The 23,879-nt window shown below is 54.0% G+C and overlaps 2 protein-coding genes across 3 annotated transcripts; one reads left to right on the top strand and one right to left on the bottom strand.

Moving 5' to 3' along the window:
- Window positions 1-837: 837 nt before the first annotated feature.
- LOC100087358 (apoptosis-associated speck-like protein containing a CARD) lies at window positions 838-2,846 on the bottom strand. 2 transcript variants are annotated; one of them, XM_001507327.6, is made up of 3 exons: window positions 2,526-2,838; window positions 1,296-1,340; window positions 838-1,199 (listed from the first exon to the last, which is right to left on the bottom strand). In XM_001507327.6, the coding sequence occupies exons 1-3, from the start codon at window positions 2,794-2,796 to the stop codon at window positions 940-942; spliced, it is 576 nt and encodes a 191-aa protein (XP_001507377.2). In that variant the 5' UTR covers window positions 2,797-2,838; the 3' UTR covers window positions 838-939. The 2 variants fall into 2 exon arrangements, 1 of the variants encoding a protein (XP_001507377.2); XR_001604273.3 differs by having other exon boundaries at window positions 1,087-1,199; window positions 2,491-2,846.
- Window positions 2,847-3,009: 163 nt separating this feature from the next.
- TRIM72 (tripartite motif containing 72) lies at window positions 3,010-16,039 on the top strand. Its single transcript, XM_003429983.4, has 8 exons — window positions 3,010-3,367; window positions 7,640-7,666; window positions 9,709-10,112; window positions 11,285-11,380; window positions 12,176-12,406; window positions 12,839-12,861; window positions 13,479-13,597; window positions 14,218-16,039. Exons 1-8 carry the CDS (start codon window positions 3,319-3,321, stop codon window positions 14,778-14,780), a joined length of 1,512 nt encoding a protein of 503 aa, XP_003430031.2. The 5' UTR covers window positions 3,010-3,318; the 3' UTR covers window positions 14,781-16,039.
- Window positions 16,040-23,879: the final 7,840 nt, after the last annotated feature.

Raw genomic sequence — 23,879 nt, 5'->3', positions numbered from 1 at the left:
CTACCCCAGCGCTTTCAGTGTTTGTCACCTAGTAAGCAGTCAAGAACCATAGTAATATTAAAGTAGAAGGGGAGGAAACTGAACCCTCCACCGTCCTCAAGAGGCTCTCCTTGTCCACCTTCCCCACTGGGAAGCTCGTTGTGGCCGGGGAATGCGACTCTTATATTGTACTCTTCAAAGCGCTTAGTATAGTGATCTGCACACAGTAAGCGCTCAATAAATACAGTTGACTGATTGACGGACTGATCGGTCTTTCTGTGCTCCTGCCCCATTCCCTTTTGCCTTCCCTAGGTCGGCCGCGATGCTGGGACATGATCTCTTTTAAGTGAAACCAATAGTGCTCTGTTAATGATTCCCAACACCCCCCCCCCAATCTCTAGTCCCCATTTCAACCCAACTTTACCTTTGGCCCTCTTGCTTCTGGGCACCTGGTCAGACCCATCTGAGCCCTTAATCTTTCGGAAAGAAATGGGACCAGGGGGTTTCTGGGTCATGGGTTCGAATTCCGCCTCTGTCACTTGTCAGCTGTGTGACTGTGGGCAAGTCACTTAACTTCTCTGTGCCTCAGTGACCTCATCTGTAAAATGGGGATGAAGACTGGGAGGCTCACATGGGACAACCTGATTACCCTGTATCTCTCCCAGCGCTTAGAACAGTGCTCTGCACATAGTAAGCGCTTAACAAATACCAACATTATTATTATTTCTGGGCAGGAGACTGGGCCGGGCGGTGGGATCAAGGACAGGCCAGATGGGGTCTCTCAGCTGCCCCTTTCTCCCCCGCCCCCCAGAATTTGGGCATCCAGCCCCCTGCTGGAGAGGAAAAATACTCTGAAGCTCTGAGTTCTTTGTTTCTTTTATTTAAACTTTAAAAATTTCAAACCCACTGCTGAACGGTTTGATTTGAGATCTGAGTGGGGAGAATGTGACGGCTCATCCTTCAGCTGTTTTCCAGATCGCTCACCAGGAAGGGGTGGGTCGCCTTTAGGGCCTGGAAGAGCTGGTCTTTGCAGGAGCGATTCCAGGCTACAGAAAAGCTGAACAATTTCCTCATCTGATTAGCGCTGGGCTTCTCTGCTCGGACCTCTTGGTATTGTTGTTCACTCAGCACTTTCCCATACAAGGCGTCCAGGAGAGCGTCCACCGAGGTGACCCGATTAATGAGAGCCTGTCGGTGCTTATCCATGAAGTGTTGTTGCTCTGTGGGGAAAGAGGGTGAGAAGGCAGCTGGCTCTGGGGAGGAGGAAGTGACAGTTGAGGACAAGAGGGAGAGAGGGTGGATGCTCAAGGACTCACCTGCTTCACCTAAGGCAATTTTGGACGGACCAACTCTTGGAGCAGCTGTGAGAAACAGAGAGAGACAGGGCAGGTGAGAAGCAGCATGGCCTAGTGGATAGGGCGTGGACCTGGGAGTCAGAAGGATCTGGGTTCTAATCCTCACTCTGCCACTTGTCTGCAGTGTGACTTTGGGTAAGTCATTTCACTTCTCTGGGCTACAGTTCCCTCATCTGAGAAATGAGGATTGAGACTGGGGGCCCTCGTGTGGAACATGGACTGTGTCCCACCTGATTAGCTTGTGTCTACCCCAGCGCTTAATACAGTGCCTGGCACATAGTAAGGGCTTAACAAATAGCATAAAAAAAAGTGACCTGAGCTGTTGGGGCCGGGTTCTCCCCCTCTCCGAAAAGCCCATCTCCCCCTCTTGTTTGGGGAATTGCCTTCTCAGGGTTCCTGCTCTGGCCCTCGGTCCAGGAAAACTCTGTGTGGGAAGGGATTAGGGTGAAAAGGCCAGAGAGTGGTCTGGGATGCAAAGACTGGGATGCAGGGTTTGGGCTTTTTGCAGGAATATATCTCTGCAAATGAGCAGGGCCAGATTGACACAGGGACCTCGGGCTCTGAAGACTAGGGCTCTGGGTTCCGTTCGGGGTAGGTGGAAACAAGCGCAGTCAACTGAACCCTGTCCGTAATTGTCCCAGATCCGTGGAGACAGGGGGAGAGAGGGAGCGGGGAGCTGGGGACCCCTTCCTGGTCCTGCTCTAGACTAATCTGCTTGGTCCAGCCTCGCCATTCGATACATTAAGGAGTTGCGGGCTCAGCTGTTAGCAACAACTCTCTTACTGGGAACCGAGTCCCCTTGGGCTGTAATTCAAAATCAAAGGAGCAGAGGCCGTCGGGGTGAATGGGTCAGGGGGCCCTCAGATGGGGAAAACCCAGGTTCTGAGATGGGATCGGGCCTTTGGAGGCGAGCCGGGGCCTGGGGCTGGGGCAGTGGGGTTCAGGGAGAGGAACAGCAGGGGACTGGGAGGCAGGATGCCTGAAGTCGTGTCAGGAAGTGGTGCGAGCAGACAGTCTGGGTGGCAAGAGAAGGCACAGGATGGCTATGGGGAAGCAGAGGCCACGAGCTCTGTAACCGGGGAGGGTGGAGGTCCATGTCCGTCCTGCATGGACTGGTTTAAAAATCAATGGGGGTGAGGCCCGGGTCGGGAAATACCTAGGCTTGCTGTTAGTGGGAAGCAGGGGTCTCACCAGCACCCGCGGCCTTCTGCAAGGCAGCAGCCTCAGCCTGGTTGATGTCCCTCAGGATGGCAGTGGTCAGCTCCAGTCCATAATTCTCCATGTAAGTTGTCACGATCTTGTCTGTGAGATCTATTACATCCATGTTCATCAGGGGCCCCCGGGGGATCCGGCCAAAGCCTTCCCTCAAGGGGCAGCTGAGCAACTTGGTCTTGAATTTCTTGAATTCATCGGAAGTGAGGTTTTCCAGAGCTGTCAGAATGTGGTCCCGGGCGCTTCCCATGGCTCAGCCGACTGAGCTTCCGGCCTGCCTGCTTGCCAGCCTCTCTCTTCGGGGCGGAGGCAGAGAAGTGGGAGGAGAGAGGGGAGCAGGAAGTCACTGCTACTCACTGCCCCACGCTGAAGATCTCGGCAGCTCTCTGCTCTCTCCCACTTCCCCCACAGAGCTGGAGGTGGGCCTCCCACGCCCCCCAAGCCTCCCAAGCCTCCAGCCTCTCCAGGCCTCGGCCCAGCCCTCAGGCCCTCAATCCTCAGGTCCCCAGGCCTCCTGTTCCCTCCCTTTCCCCCAAATCCAGACGTCCCTGTCCCCAGCTCCCAGGTTTTCTTCCCCAAACCCTCGAACTCCAGACTCCACTAAAACGGTGCCTCCCACTAGGTGCCGCTCTGGTTTTCCCCAAGTTTTCCCTACTGCTGACCGTCCTCTTCCTCGAGGCCCAAGCCTCCTGCCAGAAACTCAGAAGGATCGGCACAGAGGGAGACGGAGAAGAGACAGGGAGACGGAGAGACAGAGAAGAGATGGGCAGAGATGATGCCCAGAGCCGGGACCAGGACAGCTCCGTGGGAACTAAACAGATGTGAGTGAAGTCACGCATGTGACCCCGGGCCAGCAGCAGATTCTAATAATGCCACCTTCACTCTTTGGCACAAATCCGAGACCCCCCGAACCTAGGACGTTCCCCCAGGGGACCCCCGACACCCACAACTTGCTCCACAGCCTTTCCCTTTCCCCCCACCAGGCTCTTGTGAACCCACATGCTGCTTCCAAGCTATGGAACCCTGCAGTGGGGGCTAAGGAAGGTGAGGGCTTTTTAAAATAGTATTTTTTAAGTGCTTACTACGTGCCAGGCACTGTTCTGAGCGCTGAGGTAGATACGCGGCAGTCGATCGAACCCAGTCCGTGTCCCACGTGGGGCTCGGTCTTAATCCCCATTTTCCAGATGAGGTAACTGAGGCACAGAGAAGTGAAATGACTTGTCCAGGGTCACACAACAGGTGGCAGAACCGGGACTAGAGCCCAGGTCCTTCTGACTCCCAGGCCTGTGCTCTATCCACTAGGCCGTGCCGCTTCTGGGTAGAGGGAAACGTCCAGTCGCAAATCAGGCCGTGTGGGGCAAAAAGGGGAAGAATGGTGATCCTAAGGAGAGCTGGAGACAGAATCAGGGACTGAGACACGTGCACACACGTGCCAGTTCAAGGCTGTGGAGCATCGGTCAGTGAAAATCTCGGGAGCCTCTCCAGTCCTCCCTAACCCCTTGTTAGGGTAGTCGCACTCTCCCGCCTCCCAGGCACCACTTGAGCTATTTTTAGTCCAATCTTGGCCAAGCTGAGGGAGCCGAGGCAGGGGCTGATGGAACTAGAATGCTGGCCTGCTTCCCCTTTGGTTTCATTCACTCATTCATTAGATGCACTCCCACTGTGTGCAAAGCAATAAACAGTACTAAGTCCCTGGTAAGATTGCAGTGCAGGATAGGGAAGACTCCCTTTCCCACCCTCAGGAAACTCCTTATATAAGAAGGTGGCTGGGGGGCTGGCAAAGGGTGCATGAAGAGAAGCAGCGTGGCCTAATGGGTAGAGCACAGGCCTCGGAGTCAGAAGGACACGAGTTCTAATTCCGACTCTGCCACTTATCTGTTGGGTGTCCTTGGGCAAGTTTTTTTTTTGGGTATTTGTTAAGCCTTTACTATGTGCCAGGCACTGTTCTATGTGTTGGAGTAGATATAAGTTAATTAGGTTGGCCCACATGGGGCTCACAGTCTTAATCCCCATTTTACAGATAAGGTAACTGAGGCACAGAGAAATGTAGCGACTTGCCCAGGGTCCCACAGCAGACATGAGTCGGAGCTGGGATTAGAACCCAGGTCATTCGGACTCCCAGGCCCGTGCTCTATCCACTAGGCCGTGGTGCTTCTCTTCATGCATCCACTCCTAGCTGCCCGGCCACCTTTCAGATGGGGAGTGACTTCAAGTCACATCACTTACCTTCTCTGTGACTCAGTTACTTCATCTGTAAAATGGAGATTTAAGACCCTGAGCCCCAAGTGGGACGGGACTGTGTCCAACCCGATTTGCTTGTACTGTAGTACGGTGCCTGGCATGTAGTATACCCTTATCAAATATTACAATTATTACTATTATTATAAAGAAGAGACACCAAGTTAGGAACGTAGAGGCCAGATCTACAGTAAGAGCCTCAGAACATTACAACTGAAGGAACTGCATACAGCCTTCTATTTCTAACCGCCCAGGCTGCCCAGAGTCCAATAGTCCACTAAAGAGGCCCACAGATTTACACAAGCTCAGGCCCAGAGAAAGCCCCTGCCTATATCTCTCCCGGGGTCGGGGAGGGCAGAGGCACAGGGGAGGGAAGAAGCATGCCCTTGTGCATAAAGCACAGACCCGGGAGCCAGAGAACCTGGGTTCTAATCCTGGCTTTGACCCTTGCCTGCTGGGTGACCTTGGACGAGTCACTTAACTTCTCCTTACCTTGGTTTCCTCAGCTGCAAAATGGTGATTTAAGTAGGTACTCCCTCCTACTTAGACTGTGAACCAGAGACTATCTCTGGCCTGATTAACTTGTATCTACCCCACGCTTAGAACAGTGCTTGATCCGTAGTAAGTGCTTAACAAATATCACTAAAAAAAAGGAGAGACGGACTCTGTGGGGCCTCTTTCTCTTTCCTATTCCCCCTCGCCCCTCTGAACACCTTTGTTGTGGGTCCCAGAGCAGAAGCTGGAGGCGGTGGTCCCTCAGAGGCAGAGGTCACTTAGAGCCCAGGGGTCTCTCAGGGGGCAGGGATCCCTCAGAGGACCCCCTTGCTTTTCATTTTGGTTTTCTAAGTGGTCCTACTGTAGGGATTCTGTCTATAATTAATTTCTCTTTTCTAAGTGTCTTTCTCCCCTCACTGAGACAATGAGCCCTTGTAGGACAGGGATTGTTTCCAAATTCACTTATTTTGGATCCATGTTGGCAGTTTAAACTGTGGTATTTGTTAAGCGCCAGGCACTGGCACTATGTGCCAGGGACTGTACTAAGCGCTGGGGTGGATGCCAGCAAATTGGGTTGGACACAGTCCCTGCCCCAAGTGGGACTCACAGTTTCAATCCTCATTTTACAGATGAGGTAACTGAGGCCCAGAGAAGTGAAGTGACTTGCTCGGGGTCATACGGCAGACAAGTGGTGGAGCCGGGATTAGAACCCATAACCTTCTGACTCCCAGGCCTGTGCTCTATCCAATATGCCATGCTAGGTCACAGAGCAGTCAGCACACAAGTCACAGGACACACCACAGGGCATGCAGCACACAGAGTACATTCATTCATTCAATAATATTTATTGAGCGCTTACTATGTGCAGAACACTGTACTAGGAGCTTGGAATGGACAGTTGGGCAACAGATAGAGAACATCCCTGCCCAGTGACAGACTCACAGTCTAAATGGGGGAGACAGACAGCAGAGTAAAACAGAACGAAACAAAAATGGCACACAATGCTTTGCACACAGTAAGTGCTCAATAAGTTCGATTCAGTGAATAAACGAATGAAAGTCAGGACCAGCACAGAGCACATAGCTTACAGGACAGGGTGCCGAACACCCAGCATTCGTTCGTACAGTTGTATTTACTGAGCGCTTACTGTATGCAGACCACTGACCTAAACGAGGGAGAGTACAATAGAACAATAAACAGACACATTCCCTGGCCACAGCCAACAGCACAGGGCCGAGAGCACCCAACGCTTGTTTCACAAGACATAGCACAGAGTACCCATCACCTGGTACCTAGCTCAGAAGGCCCAGGACCCAGAGTACAGCAAACTGCAGGCACTCATGGGGATCTACTTTCACTCCCCCACCTCAGAAGGGAAATATGGGGCTGGGGCTGTAACTGTTTGGACTCCGGACAGCCCTGCCCTCACAAGGAGCCTGAGGCTTCTGCTTCTTTAACCATGTTCTTCGGCTCAGATTTTATTTATTGTTGTCCCTGTCTTCCCACATACTTTTGTAGCCTTTCCTTCTGAGTCCATTACCAACCGCTTCTTTCCCGATCCTTAGATCTCAAGCCCCTTCAGGGCTCGGGACCTAGAAGGCAGTGTGGAAAGACAGCCAGCCAGGGAGTCAGGAGATTTGGGTTCTAGTTTGCCACTTAGTTTCTGTGTAACCTTGGGGAAGTCACTTCACTTCTCTGTGCCTCAGTTACCTCATCTGTAAAATGGGGATGAAGACCGTGAGCCCTACATAGGACCGGGACTATGTCCATTCCGATTACCTTGTATCTACCCAGGACGTGGGACAGTGCCTGGCACGTGGTAAGTACTTAACAGGTACCACAATCATTATTAATATTATTATTTTTGTTAATAATAATAATAAAATAGGCTCAAAGTCTCAGAGTTTGAGATTTATCCCTGGCCCGCGGCACGCCGAGCCTGCCGGAAGCAGGGACGTTCAGTGGAGGGAGAGAAGGCGGCGGCCACCACGGTGTCCTTCTCGGCGGCGATGCCCTCTTTTACGTTGGCTTCAGGGGCGATGCCCTGGGCCAAAACACAGCGTCTGCAGAGGCTGGCTGGGAGAGCGCAGGGCCGAGGGACAGAAGGCTAAGTTGGCAAAGGGGGCAGGGCTGGGCTCCGTCTTGGATCCGCAGGCCTGACAGCTGCCTTGGTCATCTGATCCCCCTTCCTGTCGGCTCCTCTCACCCCCTGCATTTAGATCCACTTTCCAGAAGTGACATATAAGGCTGGCACTAAATATAAACCCCAGATTGGGACCGGGGGCAGGCAGAACTGGAGCGGGGCTGCTCACTCTCTGCGTCTTTGTCCTGAGTTTGGGATTCTCTCTGCTCATTTCCAGTTCTCTTGCTGGGACCCACTAATCGAGGTGAGTGTTTCTTCGTGCTTGCCCTGGGTATGTGGGTCGGGGGCTTGGGGTGTGACTCCTGGGGTCAGGAAGGTGGTCAGCCCCGAGGAGAACTGGGCAGAAGTGCCAGCCTGCCTGTGTTCTTACTCTCATTTCCCCTATCTGTAATCTATTCTAATAGCTATCTTCCTCTGTAGACTATAAGCTTCTTGTAGGAGGGAACCTGTCTACTAGCTCTGTGTAACCTTGGGCAAGTCACTTCACTTCTCTGTGCCTCAGTTACCTCATCTGTAAATTGGAGATTAAGAATGTGAGCCCCAGGTGGGACAGGGACTGTGTCCCACCCGATTAGGATGTATCAGTGCTCAGTACAGAGTAAACATTTTATAAAAATCATTACAACTCTGTTGTTCTGTACTCCCCCAAGGGTGTAGTAAAGGGCTTTACACAGAATAAGTGTTCAATAAATACCAATTTACAGCGTGGTAGCCACCTCTGAGGCCCATCAAAGGATGAAGGTAGCAGGGCCTGTGTGGGGTGGGCATGGGGCAGGCACAGGGCAGGTGGCAAGCCCAGAAGTCAGAAGACCTGGGTTCTAATCCCAGCTCTTGCCACCTGCCTACTGGGTGACTTTGGGCAAGCCACTTAATTTCTCTGGGCCTCAGTTTCCTCACCTGCATATAGTAAGCACCCGATAAATATTGTTGATCGATTGATTCTTGGGAGAGAAAATCTCTGAGGGGCGGCCAGGGGCCGGAAAGGGTAGACCTCGTGAGGGAGGGCAGGAAAGAGCGAAGCTTTAATTTCTCTGCATCGTTCCCAAGCACTGGGCTGTTGGTTCTGAGCTGGGATAGGACGCTTGGTTGCTGTGGAGGAACAGGCCCCATGGATGGGAAGAACCCCTTCTACCTCACCTTGTTACTATCCCACTGCAGCCCAGCCCGCACACTTTGTTCCTCTAATGCTAACCTTCTCACTGTATCTCAATCCCGTCTATCTCACCACTGACCTCTCGCCCATGTCCTGCCTCTGGCCTGGAACACCCTTCTTCCTCATATCTGACAGACAATGATTCTCCTCAACTTCAAAGCCTAACTGAAGGCACATCTCCTCTAAGAGAACTTCCTTAAGTCCTCCTTTTCCACGTCTCCCATTCCCTTCTGGGTCACCCTGGCTCACTCCCTTTATTTATCCTTCTACCAACACCACAGCACTGCACTAAGCACTTGGCAGAGTCCAACATAACAATAAAAAGATACACCCCCTGCCTACAATGAGCTTACAGTCTAGAGGGGCAGACCGACATTAATATAAATAAGTGAATAAATAAATAAATGACAGATATATGCATAAGAATAGGGAAGATCAAATCAAAGGAGCAGCCAAGATTGAACCCAGGCACTATGTAATTTATTTCTTTTTATTAATGTCAGTTTCCCTGCTCTAGACTGTAAGCTCATTGTGAGTAGGGAATGTGTCAGTTTATTGTTGTATTGTACTCTCCCCAGCACTTAGTACAGTGCTCTACACACAAAAAGTGCTCCATAATTACAATTGACTGATTTAGCGTATTCTCCTTTCTTCCCGGCTCCCCAGCGAACGACGCTACCACCTGTTTGGCCTCTCCCATTACAGCCTCCTCGGGACTATTTATAGTTTGCCATTCTGTTTCGGACCTCGCCCACTCGCTGACCCACTAGGGCTGAGATTGGGAAGCAGCATTTAGGGATCTGGGGTGGCCAGCATCTGATTCAAGAAGTTGGAGTAGGTCGGGAAGGAAGAGAGCAGTCAGGGATGCCCGGGTTCAATCTTGGCTGCTCCTTTGATTTGATCTTCCCCGTTCTTATGCGTATATCTGTCATTTATTTAGTTATTCACTTATTTATATTAATGTCGGTCTCCCCCTCTAGACTGTAAGATCACTGTAGGCAGGGGATGTATCTTTTTATTGTTATGTTGGACTCTGCCAAGGGCTTAGTACCGTGATTTGCACACAGTAAACCCTCAATCGATAAGATTGAATGAATGAATGTTCTCTCTTCACCTCTCCCTGCTCCCGCCAGGTTCGGCCATGTCAGCCGCCCCGGCCCTGATGCAGGGCATGTACCAGGAGCTGTCCTGCCCACTCTGCCTCAAGCTCTTTGAGTCCCCTGTCACGGCCGAATGTGGGCACAGCTTCTGCCGGAGCTGCCTGGCTCGCCTGCCCCAGGACCCCCAGGCCGGGGGCACCCCTTGCCCCTCCTGCCAGGCGCCCACCCGGCCTGAGGGGCTCAGCACCAACCAGCAGCTGGCACGACTGGTGGAGAGCCTGGCCCAGGTGCCACAGGGGCACTGTGAAGAGCACCTGGACCCGCTGAGCGTCTACTGCGAGCAGGACAGGGTGCTGATCTGCGGGGTCTGTGCCTCGCTGGGGAAGCACCGGGGTCACAGTGTGGTGACCGCCTCTGAGGCCCATCAGAGGATGAAGGTAACGGGACCGGCACGGGGCAGGCTCGGGACGGGCGCGGGGAGGGCGGCGAGCCCAGGAGTCAGAGGACTTGGGATCGAATCCTGGCTCTGTCACCTGCCTACTGGGTGACCTTGGACAAATCACTTAATTTCTCTGGGCCTCAATTCCCTCATCTGTTAAATGGGGTTTAAATACTTGTTCTCCCTCCCCCTTAAGACTGAAAACCCCATGTGGATAGGGTTTATATCCAATCTGATGGTCTTGTAGCTTCCAAAGTGCTTAGTCCAGCACTTAGCCCATAATACACATTTAGCAATCAGCAGACCTCAGCTTAACAAATTCCACAATTGTTATTCTACTTCTTACTATGATTATTATTATTATTAGTAGTAGTATTACAGCTTGGCTTCTAGAAGGATGAGTTGGGAGGGGTAAGATAGGCCAGTGGTTGGGGCCTGGGCTGGTAGACAAGTTTTGGAATCAATTGCTAGGTAGCCATGGTGCCAAGCTGCTCCTGAGCGTTCCCCATAGACGGGGCCCAAATCCGAAGGCCCCTTCTCTGTCCTCTGGTAACTGGCATATGTTCAGGAACAAGTGATCCAGGTCACATGCTCTGTATCCACAGACTGCAGCCATTTGCTTTAAGACCAGGGTGGCCTGGTGGAAAGAGCCAGGGCCTGGGAATCAGGGCACCTGGGTTCTAATCCCTACTCTGCCCTTGCCTGCTGTCTAACCTCTGGCAAGGCACTTAACTGCTCTGTGTCTCAGTTTACTCACATGGAAAATGAGGTTAAAATAGTTGTTCCCTCTCCTACTTAGACTGTGAGCCCGACAGGGATGGAGACTTTATCTGACCTGATTATCTCTTATATTCCCCAGCACATGATGCATAGTAAATGCTTAAACAAGACCACAGTAATCATTATTAGTCTCGTGGTTTGTTGAAAATGGTGACCAAGGCCCCCTAAGCCTTTCCTTCATCCCTTTGGTGCTGCCTGGACTTTTCATTCACTCTATTGTGTTTATAGAGTGCTTTCCGTGTGCAAAGCACTGTACATTTGGGAGAGTACAATATAACCAAAAATAAACACATTCCCTGCCCACAATGAGCTTACAGTCTAGAGGGCGTACAGTAAAGGCCCTCTGCCCCGAGCCCTCTGTTGTTCCCATCTCCCATCCTCCCCCTGCAGAAGCAGCTCCCGCAGCAGAGACTGCAGCTTCAGGAGGCTTGTATGCGCAAAGAGAAGAGCGTGGCCCTTCTGGACCGGCAGCTGGCTGAGGTGGAGGTGAGCGGCTATCGACTTTCTGAGCCAATCTGGGGGTGGGCTGGGGGCTGGGTGTGGGGGGCAGCTGGCCCGAAACCAGGCAGCGAGAGAGAGACTGGGCTCAGAGGGGAGCCTGGGTGTTGGGGCGGGAGCTGTTCTGAGGGAAGAGTCATGGGCTGGGAGTATTGTACTCCCCCAAGTCAATAAAGTGCTCTCTGTGGAGCGATGGATTGATTAAAGTACTCGATCACCTTGCAAAGCCCTCAGTAGCTTTGCCCTCTCCTACCTCACCTCGCTACTCTCCTACTACGACCCGGCCCTCACAATACACTCCTAATACTAACCTTTTCACTTTACCTCAATCTCCTCTATCTATTCGCTGACCTTTCGCCAATGTCCTGCCTCTGGCCTGGAATGCCCTACCTTCTCATATCTCACAGACAATTACTCTCTCCCTCGTTCAAAGCCTTACTGAAGGCACATCTCCTCCAAGAGGCCTTCCCTGATTGAGCCCTCCTTTTCTCTTCTCCCACTCCCTTCTGTGTCGCCCTGACTTGCTCACTTTATTCAACCTCCATCCCAGCCCCACAGCACTTATGGACATATCTGTCATTTATTTATTTATTAATATGTAAATGTCTGTTTCCCCCTCTAGATTATAAGCTCATTGTGGGCGGGGAATGTTTCTGTTTATTGTTCTATTGTACTCTCCCAAGTGCTTGTACAGTGCTCTGCATAAGCGCTCAGTGAATATGATTGAATGAATGAATGCGTGCATGCATGTTGGTTGCCTCTCCCTCCTCTCTTGTCCCTCAGGAGACAGTGAGGCAGTTCCAGAAGGCCGTAGGGGAGCAGCTGGGGGTGATGCGGGCCTTCCTGTCGGCGCTGGAGAAAACCCTGGGGCAGGAGGCCTCCCGGGTGACCGGGGAGGCTGGGACTGCCCTTCAGGGGGAGCGCAGGGGCCTGGCCTCCTACCTGGAACAGCTGCGCCAGATGGAGAAAGTGCTGGACGAGGTCACGGACCAGCCCCAGACCGAGTTTCTTCGGGTAAGCGGGGCCCCTGGACCCTCCGAGTCCCCAGCTCCCCTCCATGCCGTCCCCTCTCCCCGCTTGAACCGTATCCCTCTCCCCGCTTGAACCATATCCCTCTGGGCCGCCAACCCGCTTCCCTTGGGAGCATTTCGTGACAGTTCCAGCCCTGTCCCATACTCTCCTCATCCCTCCCCATCTCCTCTGGCCTTTCAGGTCCTGGTTCTCCTCACAGGCCTCCATGATTCCTCACATTTTCCCTTCTGATCTCTTCCTCAGCCTCTCCTCTCCTTTTTCCTCCTCTTCCCCCTCTATTTGCACCCCCTCCATCCCGAATCCCCTCCCACCCTGCTTCCGACTCCCAACACCTTTCCTCTACTCAGCTCCACCTGACTTTCACTCCTGCCTCTCTTCTGTCTCTGTCTGTCTCTGTCATCTCTGTCTCTCCAGAAATATTGCCTGGTGACCAGCAGGTAAGGGTCTCCCACTGCTTGCTTCCTCAGCATTGTCTCGGAGCCCCATTTTCATCCTCACAGCCTACTCATGACCCCTCCCCCGCCCACCCTCCACAGAGCCCTGGCCAGGCCAGGCTTTGGCACGACTAGGCCCTGAGCTCATGTTTCAGGTCTCGACATTCTTGGCTTCGGATGGCATGGTTCCACCTTCCTAGCAAAGCTGCTTTCTCGGGCAAGGATATCTACCCCTGTTCAACCCCGGCCATGCATTGGCAAGGCTGGGTCGGGTTGGGGGTTCCCGACAGGGTAGGGGTCTCCTCTCTTGGGGCTCAGCATGGGCTGGGCCAGACCCAAGATTTTGCCCCAGCCTCCCCCTCACCCACTCCCAGACTTGCCCCCCGCATAACTCACTGCCCTTCTCTGCTGCCACTCCCCCTTTCCCTTGTACACCTCTGCCCCGGCTTGCTGCGGCCTTCACCCTATTCCACTCTTGCCCTTCTGCGACCCCAGGCACCCTCATTCCCCAGCCCTGCACCCTCACTTATCCATTGCCCAAATAAATGCCCCCAAAGCCAGGTCCTGGGCCCCACCTCCAGCTCACACCGCTTTCACGCTCACCCTGGCTTCCTCTCCAGGCTGCAGAAGATCCTGGCTGAGTCACCTCCGGCAGCCCGCCTGGATATCCAGTTGCCCATCATCTCCGACGATTTCAAATTCCAGGTCTGGAGGAAGATGTTCCGGGCCCTGATGCCAGGTACGGGGAAGGTCTGGGGGAGGGCCACAGGAAATCCGAAAAAGGTTTTGGGGAAGCCCGGGGAAGCGTCAGGGGAGGGATGAGGAAGTCTGGGGGCGGTTTGTGGGAAGGCGAAGTCTAGGGAGGGGCCTGGGGGTGGTATTGAGGGAGTCTGGGAGGGACCCAGGAGAGGTCCGGGAGAGGTGTGGGGTTGTCTGGGGGAGGTCTGATGGGGGTGTCCAGGAGAAGTCCAGGGAGAGGTCTGGGGGAGGTATTGGGGGAGTTCTGGGAGAGATCTGGGGGCAGGAGGTCTGGAGGAGAACAGGAGAGGTCCAGGGGAGGTTCGAAGAGGGCTGGGGGAGGTTCGGAGGGGTCTGGGGGAAGTCTGGGGGCATTCAGGAGATTTATAGGAGGGGGTTTGGGGGAGCCCAGAGAGTACAGGGAAGGTGCGGAGGGAGGTATGGGACAGATTGGGCATCACCCCTTCCCTAGAGTGAGCTGCATCTTGGGGTTCCTGTTAGCTCCAATTCCTGGCCTGCTGTATCAGGCTCTTGCCTGGGCTTCCCTGGCGGCCAGTCATCCTCCTGACCCCCGCAGCCCATCGTGCTTACCTTTCTCTCCCTCCCTCCCTCCCTCCACAGCCCTGGAGGAGCTCACCTTCGACCCCGCTACAGCCCATCCCAGCCTGGTGGTCTCGCCCTCGGGCCTTCGGGTGGAGTGCGTGGAGCAGAAGGCCCCCCCGCCAGGGGACGACCCCCAGCAGTTCGACAAGGTCATGGGGGTCGTCTCTCACCAGCTGCTGTCCGAGGGCGAACACTACTGGGAGGTGGACGTAGGGGACAAGCCCCGCTGGGGGCTGGGGCTGATCTCCGCGGAGGCCGGGCGCCGGGGCAAGCTCCATCCCATCCCCTCCCAGGGTTTCTGGCTGCTCGGCTTCCGGGACGGGAAGGTGTACGAGGCCCACGTGGAGAGCAAGGAGCCCAAGGTTCTCAAGGTGGAGGGCAGGCCCACTCGGATCGGGATCTACCTGAGCTTCCAGGACGGGGTGCTGAGTTTCCACGACGCCAGCGACCCGGACAACCTGGCCCCCCTTTTCTCCTTCCGCGAGCGGCTACCCGGCCCCGTCTACCCCTTCTTTGACGTCTGCTGGCACGACAAGGGCAAGAACGCGCAGCCCCTGGTGCTGGTGCGGCAGGAGGAGTGACGGGCCCCGGCGGGCAGTGTGGAGGGTATCGCGGGGGATGGGGTGTAGTGCCCGCAGGCCGGGAGGGCATAATACCCCTTCTGCCTTCTCATTAGACTGGGAGCCCCGTGTGGGACAGGGCCTAGGTCTGACTTGATCACCTTGCATCTACCCCAGTGTTGAGTACAGTGCTTAGCACATAGTCCTGGGCAGAGGTCACCATTATGATTATGATTATCAGGGTGGGGAGGTGACTTCCAGGGAGCACTCCTGGAAAGCAGGCAGGACGCCTGATCTGGTTGGGAACTTGTGGGGAGAGGAGGAGAGATCTCTGAGCCTTGAAGGCAGGGACTCTGTCTCCTAACTCTATCATACTCTCCCAAGCATTCAGTAGAGTGCTCTGCACTGAGTGAGATTCAATAAATGCGATTGATTGATTGACTGAGCCATTTGGGAGGGCACAAGAGGATACCACCATCACTTTGTAAACTCTCCCTGGGCCCCTAGGGTCCTATCTGCTATTACGATGTTCCTCTAAGCCCCCAGCTCCCTCAGCCCCGGGTCCCTCAGCCTCAGCCCCAGCTCTTTGAGCCCTTTTAGCCCCCTGCTCCCTCAGTCTTCATCCCTCTCAGCCTCCAGTTCCCTTAGCCTCCAGCTCCCTCAGCCCCCTGCTCCCTCAGCCTCCATCTCTCTCATCCCCAGCTTCTTCAGCCCAGCCTTCTTAGTGCCCATCTCCATCAGGACCCAGCTCCCTCAGCCTCCAGCTCCCTCAGCCCCCTCCTCCCTCAGTTCCCTGCTCCCTCAGGTCCCTGCTTCCTCAGTCCTCAGCTTCTTCAGCCCTCTTACCCCCTCAGGTCCCTCAGTCCCTAGATCCCTCAGTTCCCTACCTTCTCTCTCATCTCAAACTGCTCTGGAAAGCCATAGGCGTGGGGGTTCGGGTTGGGATTGGGCTTGGTGGGAAACTCTTCTCTCCCAGCCCCCTCCAAAGAGGCAGGCCATGCTCTTTGAGATAGAAATTCTGAAATACTATGCTGTGCATCCTGCATCTCTGCCCTGAAGAACGCTGGAGTCAGAGGAAGATTTTCATTGTCCACAAGCTTCCCAAAAAGTCGGAAGGGCCAAGGGGAGAGTGACTTTATTCTCTGAGCTACAGAGTTCTTCCCCTATCAGCGTGGGAGAGAAGATCCTGCCAAATCTCCCTGAGATGTAGCCAGTCGTGAGGCCGACACTAACTGAGAAGCATCATGGCGTGGTGGGTAGAGCCTGGGCCCGGAAGTCAAAAGGACCTGGGTTCTAATCCTGGCTCTGCCACTTGTCTGCTGGTGTGAACTTGGGCAAATCACTTCACTTCTCTGGGCCTCAGCTCCCTCATCTCTAAAATGGGGATTGAGAGTGTGAGCCCCTTGTGGGACGGGGACTGTGTCCAACCTGATTAGCTGGTATCTCCCCCAGCACTAAGAGCAGTGCTTGGCACATAGTAAGCACTTAACAAATGTCACAATTATTATTATTAAGTGGGAGAGGCAGCTTGCCCTGGGCAAGGGAGGGACAGAAGTGCAGTGTACCCTTGACAGGCACCACCCCGGGTTCATTCCTCGGGGAGGGATGAGGAGACCCCCTTGGAGGAGGGAGGGAAAAAGGCAGCCGCCGGGACGGGGGGCTGGAGGAGGTAATAGTATTAATAATAATGGTATTTGTTTAAGCACTTAAAATGTGTCGGGGACTGTTGTAAGCGCCGGGCACCGTTCTAAGCACTGGAGGTGACCGGGCGGCCCGCAGTAAGCTGAGTGGATGGGGCCCGGGGGAAAGAGGGAGCCGGTGGTCACCCGGGGGGTGGTCGTGGTCAGAGTGGTGTGGTTGGGAGGTGCCCATCCCATCTGGGGTCGCCCCCTGGACCCTCACTCTCCCTCCAGGGAGTGGTTGTGGAGGGTGGGAGGCCTCACCCCTGCCCCGCCGGCCTTCCTTGCACTTCCCAGACCCACGGGATGGAGGGGAGGGGGTCCGTAGAAGGCAGGGGGCAGGGGGCGGCGAGGATGGGGCCCGGAGAAAGGCGGCGGGCCAGGGTCGGAGGGCTTCGAAGGTGTCGGGGGGGGGGGGCGCATGGAAGAGGGACAGACCAAAATGGACGCGTGCGTGTGTGTGTGTGTATATATGGATGGGGGGGTGGGGGGCAGCAAAACCCGGGGCTCTCGGAGAGGGGGGAGGGACCGGCCCAGAGCCCCGGGCCGGGACGACGAGCTTCGAAGACGGGAGGGGCCGGGACGCCTGGGTTCGGCGAGGGAAGGGGGCAGGACGCCTGAGTTTGGGGAGGGGGGGGCAAGACGCCCGCATTTGGGGGAGGGCAGGATGCCCTAGGTTCAGGGAGGGGAGGGGGCAGGACGCCCGGGTTGGTCGAGGGGAGGGGGCAGGATGCCTGGGTTCGGGGAGGGGATGGGGTCAAACCGCCTGGATTTTGGGGAGGGCAGTAGGCTTAGGTTCAGGGAGGGGTGGGGGCAGGACGCCCGGATTTTGGGGAGGGGAGAGGGCAGAACGCCTGGGTTGGGCGAAGGGAGCAAGCATCATGCCTGGGTTCGGGGAGGGGAGGAGACAGAACCCCCGGATTTGGCGAGGGGAGAGGGCAGGACGCCTGAGTTAGGGGAGGGGAGGAGGCATATCATGCCTGGGGTCGGGGAGAAGAGGGGGCAGGACGTCTGCATTCATCAAGGGGAGGGGACGGGATACCTGGCTACTGAGTGGGCTTTGTAGAGGAGGTTTTGGGGGAGTAGGAACCCCTTCCTCCTGAGCTAGAGCGGAAAGGGGAATGGGCCATGGATAGAGCTGGAAGCTGGGTCACACAGCTCCCATTTTCAGGCCTTCACTCCCCATATTCTCTTTTTTTTTCCCCTAGCAAAAGTTCTTCTTCCCCATCGTCCAGAATCTTCCTCTGGGATGAAGCGAGGGGCAGAAGGGTGGGGTCGGAGTCTCCGGGGCTCTGAGGAGGAGGAGCACCTGGGAGGAGCCCGTACAGGTGAGAGGAGAAGGTTGGGGGCGGGGGGAGGGGGCTGAGCCCTCATCCTTCCCAATGGGATCTTTTCCTGAAGCTGGGAACCATGGTGCTGGGTTCAGCAGGAAGCTGCTGTCATGAATCCCTCCCCTTGGGGGTCAGTCGGGTAACAATTGATGGTATTTATCTGGCAGTTTGGAAGGTACAATATGATAGAGTTGGAAGATTCAAACCCTGCCCAAAAGGCAGAAGCAGTGTAACCTAGTGGGTAGAGCATAGGCCTGAAAGTCAGAAGGACCTGGGTTCTAATCCCGGCTCTGTCACTTGTCCACTGTGTGACCTCGGGCAAGTCACTTCACTTCTCTGAGCCTCAATTACCTCATCTGTAAAATAGGGTTTAAGATTGTGAGCCATTTGTGAAGCAGCGTGGCTCAGTGGAAAGAGCAGTGATTTAGGAGGCCAAGGTCATGGGTTCTAATCCCGGCTCCGCCACTTGTCAGCTATGTGACTTTGGGCGAGTCACTTAACTTCTCGGACCCTCAGCTACCACATCTGTAAAATGGGGATTAAGACCGTGAGCCTCATGTGGGACAACCTGATTACCCTCTATCTACCCCAGAGCTTAGAACAGTGCTCGGTACATATTAAGCGCTTAACCAATACCAACATTATTATTATTATATGTGGGACAGGGACTGTATCCAACCTGATTAACTGAGGTATACCCCAGCGCTTTGTACAGTGCCTCGTACGTAGTAAGCGCTTAATAAAAAAAGGAGTTTTAAGAAAGCCATTAAAAAAAGGAGCTAATAAGAATATATTTTTTAAAATGGTATTGGTTAAGGGCTTACTTTGTGCCAAACATTAAGCAAAGCGCTAAGATAGAAGATAAGCAGATTGGACCCAGTCCCTGTCCCACAAGGAGCTCCCTGTTTTAGGCCAGTCTACTCCGTCCTCTTCCCTGGGAGGAAGGATCAAGGACCTCTGGTTGTCTCTCCCAGCCACCTGGGTGGCACATAGCACTGGGCAGTGTTCTGAACAGGACAAGGGCTCAAAAAACTCTGTTATTGGCCATCTGATTCCACATCTCTGGCCCTTGGGGCCAGCGTTAGGATGTGGATCAACACCAGGCTGGAACTCTATTCCCTGGTCTCTTTCTCCCTCCCAGTGATGAAGAAGGGAGGGCGTCTGGATCCTCTCCTTCTCCCCACAGGAACCGGAAAAAAAAAAGTCATTTGTTAAGCACTTACTATGTGCAAAGCACAGTTCTAAGCGCTGAAGAGGATACAAGGTGATCAGGTTGTCCCACCTGAGGCTCATAGTCTTCATCCCCATTTTACAGATGAGGTAACTGAGGCACAGAAAAGTGAAGTGACTTGCCCTAAGTCACACAGCTGACAGGCAGCTGAGCCGGGATTTGAACCCGTGACCTCTGACTCCCCAGCCTGAGCTCTTTCCACTGAGCCACACTGCTGGAAGTGAGGAGAGATCTTAGCAGCCGGGATCCTCAGAGAGGAAATCCGGAGAGGGGCCCTTGGAGAGGAAAGCCAGAGAGGAGCCCGCAGAGGGGAGAGCTGGAGAAGGCTTGCCTTGGGATCCAGAAGTCAAGGATCATCTGGACCCGGAAGCCAAAGACACTTTGTCAAGGCCCTAGGTTTGGGTGGTCCCGGAAGCCGGCCGCAGAGGACACTTCTCGGGGGGAAGAGGTGGCAGAGATGGCCTCAAGGGACCTCCCGTCCAGCCCGAGTTGAAAGAGGCATCGGAGGAGCCCCCGGGGTCAGGCGATAGAGACAGCACCGTCCAGAGCACGTTGGGGCTCCTGCCCCGGGATCCCAGCCTGGAGATGACTCCCCCCAGGCTCGGGCCGCCCCACGCCGACCCCCACCACCTGCCCCGAGTGCGGGAAGGGCTTCCGACGTGGTTCACTGCTGACACAACACCTGCGGACCCACATGGGGGAGTGACCCTTCACCTGCGCCCAGTGCGGCAAGAGCCCAGCCTGGCCGCTCCCACACAGGCCAGCGCCCCAACCTCTGCCCCGAGTGTGGCCGCGGCTTCAGCCAGCGCTCGGACCTGGTCAAGCACCTGCGGACCCACACCGGGGAGAAGCCCTACCCCTGCCCCGCGTGCCAGAGGCGCTTCTCCCGCGGCTCCGACCTGGTCAAGCACCAGCGCGCACACCGGCGAGCGGCCCTTCGGCTGTGCGGACTGCGGCCGCCGCTTCAGCCGGAGCTCTCACTGCCTGGACCATCGGCGGCTCCACCGGAGCGAGAGGCCCTTTTCCTGCAGCCGCAGCGGCCTCTCCTTTGGCCGCAGGTCCACCCTGGTCAAGCACTGGCGGACGCAGCTAGGGGAAGGGCCCTGAGCCCAACCGGCCCTCCTGTGCCCTGCACCACTTGGAGGTCAGAATCCTTCGTGGGGAGACCCTCCTTCTCTGGGAGTACATAAGAGTCATCATCATCAATGGTATTTATTGAGCACTATGTGTAGAGCACTGTCCTGAGCACTCGGGAGAGTACAATACAACAGAATTGGCAGACATACTCCCTGCCCACAACCAGCTTACAGTCTAGAAGGAACTCAACCCTTCCCTCTCTCTGCTGTCACCCTACCCCTTCTCCTTCTTGAATGAGTCCTCCCCCTCTGAGAGGGGCATGCTCACTTTCTCGGGGGGTATTGAGAAGCTGCCCCTCGTTCGTCAAGCCTCATCCTCCTGACCCTCTCTTCAGTTGCTGTGTTGCCTCATTTGGCCCGGTGACTCTGCTCCCCTCCTTTATGGCTTCTAGAATGCCTTCTTCCTCCCCCTTCGGGAAGCCTTCCGCCCGTCCTGGGAGAGAGGGCAGATGCTCCACCCATTCGAGAAAGCCACGTTTCCACCGAGGGAACAGATCTCTTCCGGGGGTGGCTCGCTCTCCTCAACTCCCATCCAGGAACCGGAGTTGGAGAGAAGCGACCTGAGAACCACAGGAAAGGGGACATCTGGGCCCGACATCCTCTGTTCCTTGGCCTGGGGGTGGTGGAACGGGGGGTCCCCTGTGTGTTGTCGTTGAAGTTGAGAAAGAAAACCCAATAAATGTATTGAAACACTAGCGGCTGGTGTCCGAGGAAGAAAGGGCAGATGAGCGTCTTCGGCGGATTGGCTTCCTGGGGCTTGTGGCTTTCACGAGGAACTTGAGGGATCTGGGATATCAGGTCCCTGGATCCCCTGGACCCTGACTGCCATCTGGTGCGGAAATACTACGACTACTAATAACAACGATGGTATTTGTCGAGCACTTACTATGGGTCAGGCACTATTCTATGCGCTGGGGAAAATGCAAGTTAATCGGGTCAGATCCTGCCCCTGTCCCACATGGGGGTCACAGTCTTAGGCGAGAGAAAACATATTGCATCCCCATTTTACAAAGGAGGAAACTGAGGCACGGAGAAGTTAAGTGGCTTGCCAAAGGTCACGCAGCAGGCAAGTGACAGAATGGGAACTAGAACTCAGATGCTCTGTGGGAGAGTAGCCAATTCTCTGTAGTCGATTGCACCAGCCTTGCTTCGGGCTCAATTTTCGCTGATACTCACGCCGGAATGAGCGGACTCTTAATCAGGTTCTGCGTAAATAGGAAATGTGCTCCCCAAGTCCTCCTCCCTCCAAATAATACCATCCTGACAGATCTGGTAGGCTGGAACCTCATCTGCTGAGTCTAACCCTTATTCGGGCCCTCTGGAGTCTCTCGTCGTATGAGGAGGTAGCTTGATAGCTGACAGTCACAGTCTTCCGGTCAATCCCCCCGTAGCATTTACCGGGTGTCTACTGTTAAAGAGCAGACTGAAGGTGAAGCGGCAGAAGATGGTGTTGACGATCAAGAGTTGGCGTTTAATCAGCAGTTGGTGTCCTTCTGCTGTGTCAATGATAATTGGTATTATTTAAGCACTTATTTAGAATTTACTTAGCGCTTACTTAGAAGCAGTATGGCCTATTGACAAGAGTACGGGCTTGGGAGTCAGAGGACGTGGGTTCTAATCTTGGCTCTGCCACTTGCTGCTGTGGGACCTTGGGCAAGTCACTTAACTTTGCTGTGCCTCAGTTATCTCAGCTGAAAATGGGGATTAACACTGTGAACCTTACATGAGTTCACACTTGCTGCTGTGGGACCTTGGGCAAGTCACTTAACTTTGCTGTGCCTCAGTTACCTCAGTTGAAAATGGAGATTAACACTGTGAACCCCACGTGGGACTAACTGATTACCTTGTATTTACCCCAGGGCTTAGAAGAGTGCTTGGCACATAGTAAGTGCTTAACAAATACCATTATTATGTGCCAGGCACTGTACTAAGTGCTGGGGTGGGTACAAACAAATCAGGTTGGACACAGTCCCTGTCCCACATGGGGCTCACAGTCTCAATCCCCATTTTACAGATGAGGTAATTGAAGCACAGAGAAGTGAAGTAACTTGCTCAAGGTCACACACCAGATAAGGGGCAGAGCTGGGATTAGAACCCAGGTCCTTCTGGCTCCTAGGTCCACGCTCTATCCATTAGGCCACACTGCTCTTTGTCTTCCCCGCCTAACCTCACTAAAGAGTAGCAGCGTGGCTCAGTGGAAAGAGCCCGGGTTTGGGAGTCAGAGGTCTTGGGTTCTAATCCCGCTCTGCCACTTGCCAGCTGTGTGACTTTAGGCAAGTCACAACTTCTCTGGGCCTCAGTTACCTCATCTGTAAAATGGGGATTAAAACTGTGAGCCCCGCATAGGACAACCTGATTACCTTGGATCCCCCCAGCGCTTAGAATAGTGCTTTGCACATAGTAACACTTAACAAGTACCACCATTATTATAATTATTATTATTTTTAAAGAGCTCCTCTCTGGGGTTGCCCCATTTAGAAAATTGGTTGGTTTAGGGGCTGGGAAGCTCAGGGAAGAAGAGGGAGAAAATCGAGGTTTTATCTAAACTCTGAAAAGAGGAAATGAGCTGCCATTTTGGCAGAAGAGATTGAAGTTAGCTCTAAAAACGAACTTCCCAGCTGCAAAAGTAGAGAGGGTTTCGAGGGGACGTTATGAAATCATGTCCAGAGATCGCTAAAAATAGGCTAGTTTCCGGTGTGGCTGACAGAGGACAGGGGTGCAGAGAGAGGGACTGGATGATTTCCATCAGGGGCTAATATTTTCTTTCAGGTTTAATTTTTGGGGCAGGCTAGGTTACCTCAAAAGAAGGGGATAATAATAATAGTAATAATGATGGTATTTAAGCACTTACTATGTGTCAAGCACTGTTTTACGTGCTAGGGTAGATACAAGCTAATCGGGTTGGACACAGTCCCTGGCCCATGTGGGGCTCACAGTCTTAATCCCCATTTTACAGAAAAGGTAAGTGAGGTACAGAGAAGCAAAGTGACTTGTCCAAGGTCACACAGCAGATAACCACAGAGGTGGAATTAGAACCCAGGTCCTTTTGACTCCCAGGCCTGTGCTCTATCCACAAGAACTTTCGGGGAGCCCCCTGGCCTCTCTAGGATATTTAGGTTTGCCCCACCTCTTGGAGAGACAGATAATTCTCAACTGGGTCATCCAGTTCGGGCCCACATAGGGCTTTCTTTTTACCTAGGGGAAACAGATTCCCACAGCTAATTGTACAACAGTCTCCCAGGAATCCTCCAGCCTGGGGGCCACTCTTTTTGGAAAAAATAACCAACTGCCATACGAACCTTCTGAAAGGTGAATGAGGAAGGGGGCTGGAGACTGACCGAAAATCTGGCCGTGGCCCCTTCCCCACATCCTCCCTGTCGCCTGGAGCTCCCTCCCCCTCCATATAAGCCAGACCATCACTCTCCCTCCATTTAAAGCCTTATTAAAGTCACATCTTCTCCAAGAGGCCTTCCTTCATTAAATCCCCTTTCCCCGATTCCTCTCTCTCATAGATCATTTATACATTTAGATCTGTGATCTTTGATATTCACTCCACCCTCAGCTCCCAGAATTTATATTCACATATGTAAATTATTTATATTAATGCCTGTCTCCTCCTCTAGACTGGAAACTTATTTAGGGCAGAGAACAGTTCTACCAACTCTGTTGTATTGTTCTTACAGTGGTCTGCGCACAGTAAGCGCTCACTGTACTCTAGGCTTCAAGACTCTCCATCACCTTGC

The sequence above is a fragment of the Ornithorhynchus anatinus genome, chromosome 2 (genome assembly GCF_004115215.2).
Source record: "Ornithorhynchus anatinus isolate Pmale09 chromosome 2, mOrnAna1.pri.v4, whole genome shotgun sequence".
NCBI classification, from domain to species: domain Eukaryota; kingdom Metazoa; phylum Chordata; class Mammalia; order Monotremata; family Ornithorhynchidae; genus Ornithorhynchus; species Ornithorhynchus anatinus.
This window is presented reverse-complemented; position numbering and strand designations above follow the sequence as displayed.